This window comes from Micropterus dolomieu, unplaced genomic scaffold, assembly GCF_021292245.1.
Source record: "Micropterus dolomieu isolate WLL.071019.BEF.003 ecotype Adirondacks unplaced genomic scaffold, ASM2129224v1 contig_8836, whole genome shotgun sequence".
Lineage (NCBI taxonomy): Eukaryota > Metazoa > Chordata > Actinopteri > Centrarchiformes > Centrarchidae > Micropterus > Micropterus dolomieu.
In genome coordinates, this window is record NW_025737822.1 from 51,002 (window position 1) to 57,232 (window position 6,231).

Genomic DNA, 6,231 nt, shown 5'->3' on the forward strand with positions numbered 1-6,231 from the left:
CATTTGGGGCCTCTCAGCAACAGTATGTGCATGTATATTTATTTTTTTCACGCTTTTCCCTTGTACTCAAACTCTAATAAAGCTGGCTCAGCATTACAAGAGGCTCCTGTGTGGGTAGCTCTGAAAGGATCACTCGTCAGCCTGCCAAAGAGGACAGCGGCCCTTTGATCTAGGCAGCCTTCTGTACGTGTGTGTGTGTGTGTGTGTGTGTGTCCAGCAGGGCAAAGTCTCATCTGGCCACTGCCGAGTCTGTGCAGTCAAAGCATGACCTGAACCCTTCAAAGTCAAACTGGCCTCTGCATTGTCCAAAGGATCTGGCAAGATGCACCATAGCAACTCCTCGACTTAACAGTCTCTTCCCATCATGCTCCTGCTAATTGTGCTGAGTGCTGACTGCCTCATCTGTCGCTATTATTAAAGATATAGTACAATTTTCTGGCTGCTCACATACTTAATATCTAGGTTATATCTAGCATTAAAATTGCACAGTGCTCTTATTGAGCAACATGAGACATTAAAACAGAGTTTAGATACTGGACATCCTGTATCAAAGGCCGCTCTGCCGCTCATGCACAGACATGCAGACAAAAAAGGCCCTATTTAGTGTGACTGAGGTCTACAGTTGTGGCAGCTGCGTCTGAGTGTAAGCCAGCAAGTCAGCTGAGACGGTCTCTATCTCCATTATCTGGGCAGGGCAAACATTCAAAGCCAGCTCAACATGTGTCAGCCCCCTCCCAAAACAACCTGCTACACTTCCTCCTCAGCAGACGTGCCGGACATTCTAGACGAGCCAGCGTACATTCCTTACATGCTTCCATCGCGTAAGGAAATGGACAAAGAGCAGGCCAGACATGTCACAAGAGCATCAGCGCTGCTTTCTTTTTGCAGTTTGAGCGTGTGTGTGTGTGTGTGTGTGTGTGTGTGTGTGTGTGTGTGTGTGTGTGTGTGTGTGTGTGTGTGTGTGTTCTTCAGTGTCCATTTCTATGTGACTGAATGAGAATTAGGCCTTTTGTGCCGACAGCAGCCTGGGTGTTGAGTGGTGTTATTGGCTGTGGTGTGGGGAGGGGCTGGATAGGGAGCTCAGGTGACCACAGTTAAGCTGTCTCACACGGGATGAGGAGGCGTCGCCCTCAGAGGGGCATTTTGCCCGCCTTCAGCGGTTGCTGCTACTGCCGGTTGAGCTCAGCTGACAGCACAGGCTCGTGTAGGATTCATTTGTTTTTCTTCCTTAAATGCACATCCATCCACATGAGCCCCAGCCTGCATGCTCATACAGCCTGCCATATGATGCTATCTAAAAGAAATCATTCTACCTCAAGCAAATCATTACTCAAGAGCACAATAGGTCATGAAGTGCATGTGAGTGTGAACGTGAACGGGGAGCCCATGTGGCCATTTTCAGCTTCGCATTGCGTGACCTCTAGTTCAACAGCCTCTCGGGACAGGAAGCTAGAGAGTGTTAGTGCCTCGCTTGTCCATACTTCAGACCCAACAAACAGTTTCTTCTCAACTGCCCCCCCCCCCCCCCCCCCCCCCCCCCCCCCCCCCCCCCCCCCCCCCCCGGGCACGCACACACTCACACACACACACACACGCACACACGCACACTGCATTAACAGCAGTGGTAGAAGCAGTGGCGTGCTGAAGAAAAGGGCTTCCTGAGCTTTGGAGGAGCACGTTAACCCAGCTTGGCAGGCAGTTAGTGTGACAGTAGCCGCACTAGATGCCAATAGGACAGGCACTGTGCAGCATCTCAATGACCAGAATTCACTGGGTCCATAGAGAGGGTTTAGGGTCCTCCCAGCCATACCGCTCCCACCACTACTCTCCATCCAACCACAAAGGCATTCAGCCTTTTCATCAGGATGATAATGGGGCAAAAGCCGGAAAAGGGCCCCATGTCTGAGCGCCATAAGTTGTGGTGATGGCTTTGTAGCAATGTCATGCATGTCCATGGGAGCACAGGGTGCTGCTACGGTCCAAAAAATACAGTCCATGACAAAGGAAACAACAACAACAAACAAAACAGACCTGAACATTTAAAGGAATTACCTGAGGCAACGTAGATCTGGCAAACCAGCAACCTTTGGACCATGGCCTTACTCTGACCCATACGTGCCACCACACAGTTAAGACTTGAACATGGTAAACCATTACTGGGAAGCACGCTTAGGCTGGACTTTTAAGAAAAAACCTGTAAATTGCTGCCGGTTATCAGCAAAGGTCTTGTGCTGCACTCACCTTGACTGACAGCATTCACAAACCATGTGTGGTAATAATATCAGGAACATGTGGGCCTGTTCTTTTCTGTTCTACATTAGACTCTGAGCTCCTGCTAGTAACTGTGTGCACCCAGAGCTTGGTCAGTGTTCAAATTAAGAAGCATGCGCTACTCTGCTGTGAAATTTGTACTCTGTCTCAGCAAAAAAGGAAATAAATTGTTGCTTTGCCCCATTAGTAAATGTCACAATGTACAACTGCATGAATGCACCTGCCTCATTTTGCGATACAGGTTGATAACCTGTTACACTGAGGATCTGCAGTCCAAACTACGTAGTGTGCAAAAGAGAAGGCCTCAACAAGTCCCAGAATCAGCAAACCTGATCATGAGAGAATGTGATTATATCGGAAGGCATCATTTAACTTACCTGCATAGAAACGTAACAAGGAGCCAATTTCTGTGTTAAGCCCTTCCTCTTGAACTCTCCAAGGGTCCTTAAATCCAAGCTTAAAGAGAAAGTCATTCTGGATCTGCAGAGGCCTCTCATCTGGGCTAAGCCTCCTGACAGCTTCACCGTGCAGCTGAACATACAGCGTGGGGCTGGAATCACAGGAATCTCCATTATGATCTGCTGTCAGCCCTGACTTTAAAGTACTTTGGCCACAGTCCGGATCTTGGATGTCAGGTGTATTACCTGTAGAACAGGCTCTTGACAAAGAGCCGGCACTACTGCTGCTTGGCAGGCTGCCCAGACTGTGTGGGTTGAGTCTGCTATCTGGCCCCATACTGTTTGTCATGTTGTTTAAATGTCCATTGTTGCACTGCTTGTAGTTGGCAGTGATAGCGCTGATCCCATTGGTGTGATGCTGTGAGATGGGGTCCATGCTTGTGCTCGATGCAGGACAGTCGAGCTCCAGTTCGTCTGAGGAGCTGCCATACATGTCGTGGCCCTCTGTGGCACTTTCAAACGAAGGGCTGAGGATGGACGCCTCTGTGCCCAGGACCATGTCATCACTGAGGGAGTCCCTGTGCTCGCTGAGCCGAGCCCCAGAGCTCAGGTCATCAAAGGCACTGCTCTCCACATCTGAGCCGGAATTTAATCCATAGCTGTCCGTGCCGTTCCTGTGCTCCGAGTCATCCTCATTGGGGGTATCCATATTAGAGTTAGAGTTCAAATCTGAAAGGGAACAGGCTATGTTGTCTTGCGACTCTGATTCCGGGGTGAAAAGTTTTCCATCAACGTCCTGTTGCTTTTGCCTCTCATCTGCATTCTCCATGAGCAGCAGTCTCAGCCTGTCACTTGGGTGGCCCCCTAACTCTGTGGATTCCAGGGGTGTCAGGTGGTTGCACTTTATTCTCGACTCTTCGTTCACCTTGCATGGGTTATCATTATATTCATACTTCACATTGCAGTTGCCATTTTGGTCAGTCTTGGGGTTATCTCTACAAAAAATGCGCATAACGGAGCTCGACTTACTGCAGAGTTTACTCAGACGGAGCGCCACCTCGCCGGCTGTGGTGTCCATAGTGCAAAGGACCGGTCTGGGATATGAGGGCGTCAGTCTGTCGTGGACATGTATGGAGCCCCGGTGGAGATCTGCTCTCACCCACTCCCGATCTGCGGGCTGCAGCTGCATGTTCTGTCGGTGCTTCAGCAGAGTCTTCCGATCCAGACTCCGAGTATGTAAAGACGCAGAAGACAGGGCCGAGTTCATCTTGGCGCCGCAGGCGGCCGTGACAGCTGAGGCGGCGGTGGCTGCAGCTGCGGCGGAGAGGTTCCTCTTCAAGCGCCTCCGTCTCAACAGGAGAGAGCTGGAGTTGCTGTACGAGCCCCGGCCATTAGACGCCACAGTTCGGTCTGACGCACTAGGTCCCACTGTAGAGGCGGAATTAGAAAGGCTATTCCCGTTCTTTGCCTCTACACGGGAGGGTGCCAAATGTCCACCGCCATCATTCGCTGGAGTCCCCGGGGCGACAGACAGTCCGCTGGGCTTCTTCATTAACTTGGTCGCGCCTCCATCCGACGCGCCATCCTCAGCGACAGCCTGCACACTTTCCATCTCTGCAAATGAAAAGTCCCCCACTCTGAATAAATAACGGTGCGCACTTGGTTTACACCTAAGCTCTACATTTAAAAGCCTGAATGCGTTCCCTCCGCGGTAAATGTCCACCAACTGGGCGGTGTTGCTGACTTATTCCACTAGTAGTCATTCACTTCTTGCCTTCCTTTCCCTGTCGGAGTCTCCTCCGCTGTTCGAAAAAAAAAAACATTTTACCGATTCAGTTCGCTGGGAAGAGGCTGGGCGCGCGGGGACAGATCAGGGCGGAGACGTGACTGTGCGTCCCATTTAGACCAAAATACAGTGCTGGAATATGAAATGAACGTCGGCCGACCTCCTACGCAAATACTGACTGATACATATTCATGAGGACACAAGATGGGGTCGCTAACAACAACGCAGGGGATTGTGGGGAATGTATTGTGTCGGTCTGCGTCCTGCAATCGCCGCTGTTGGGAAGACATTGTGCCATAAATACATTTCCCAAGTAGCTTTTCTTCCGTTTCAGACAAGTGAGGCGGTGAACAGAGGAGAGGCGTAAACATAGCTCCTATAAAATGTTTGGTGTGCCGCTAGACTTATCTGCCGTGGCGTTATCTCCACTGGCTCACGTATGTGGAAAGTGAAGAAACCCAGTTAAGTTTCGTGCGTAGCCTACACAAAACTTATCAGCTCCCAACTGTAGATACATTTTTCCAGCGGTCATTTATTAGGGTCCCGTTCACAAGAAGATACAGGTTACCTCCCTTTAATAATTTTATCTGCGTGGCACAATAAAGCTTGTTTGTTAGGTCTATTTCTTTTTCACTAGTGGTGACTAGGCAAATAACTTCAGCACCATCTCATCAGGACGCCATTTCACAAGGCCGGCCTTGCTTTTATTCTATTGTATTTCTCGCCATCTAGTGGAGCGAACCGCAAGGCTTGACCCGAACTTTTTCCTGCTGAGGATGAGGAGGAAGCACGGTTCCTGGTGTGTTTTTTTTCTAAATTAGTTTATGGGTCATACTGACTGTGTAACGATGCAGCCTATGGGTTATATCATTCTATACGTCCCAAAACAGTTTTACATTTACCTTTATCTAAAGTGACTTACAATTGCTATATATACACTGAACAAAAATATAAAAGCAACACTTTTTTTTGTCCCCATTCATCATGAGCTGCACTCAAAGATCATTTTTCGAGTGGCCTTTTATTGTGGCCAGCTTGAGGCACACCTGTGCAATACCCATGCCGTCTCATCAGCATCTTGATATGCCACACCTGTGAGGTGGATGGATTATCTCGGCAAAGGAGAAGTGCTCACTAACACAGATTTTCGAACAATATTTGAATGAGAAATAGGCCTTTTGGGGCGGCACGGTGGTGCAGTGGTTAGCACTGTTGCACTGTCACAGCAAGAAGGTCGGGGGTTCAAACCCCAGTTTCCCTGGCCTTTCTGTGTGGAGTTTGCATGTTCTCCCCGTGTCTGTGTGGGTTCTCTCTGGGTGCTCCGGCTTCCTTCCACTGTCCAAAGACATGCGGACTAGGATGATTGGTGACCCTTTAGGTGTGAGCGTGAGGACTGGCGCCCTGTTCAGGGTGTACCCCCGCCTTGGGATTGGCTCCAGCCCCCCCGCGACCCTGTATAAGCAGGATAAGCAGTTGACGATGGATGGAGGCCTTTTGTGTACATATAGAAAGTCTTAGATCTTTGAGTTCATTATGAATGGGGGCAAAAACAAAACTGTTTATATTTTTATTTAGTGTATATGTCAGAGGTCACACTTCTCTGGTTAAGTGTCTTGCTCAGAGAGACATTGGTGGATTGAACCCCAGTCTCTCACACCAAAGAAATGTCTTATCCACTGCGCCATGTCCACCCCAGTTTTAGTGTCAAATTTGGACACTGCCTTTTGCGGCTGCTGATGTAGTGCAAAGTAGTAACTTCCAGATACCTTATTTTAA

General features: G+C 49.3%; 1 protein-coding gene across 1 annotated transcript in view; it reads right to left on the reverse strand.

Moving 5' to 3' along the window:
* phlpp1 (PH domain and leucine rich repeat protein phosphatase 1) overlaps positions 1-4,549 on the reverse strand; it is a 43,138-nt gene extending 38,589 nt beyond the window's left edge. Inside the window, exon 1 of the mRNA XM_046041777.1 lies at positions 2,649-4,549. Within this exon, the coding sequence (XP_045897733.1) occupies positions 2,649-4,281 (1,633 nt within the window). The 5' untranslated portion in view covers positions 4,282-4,549. The remainder of the gene's footprint in view (positions 1-2,648) is intronic.
* Between the last annotated feature and the right edge of the window lie 1,682 nt (positions 4,550-6,231).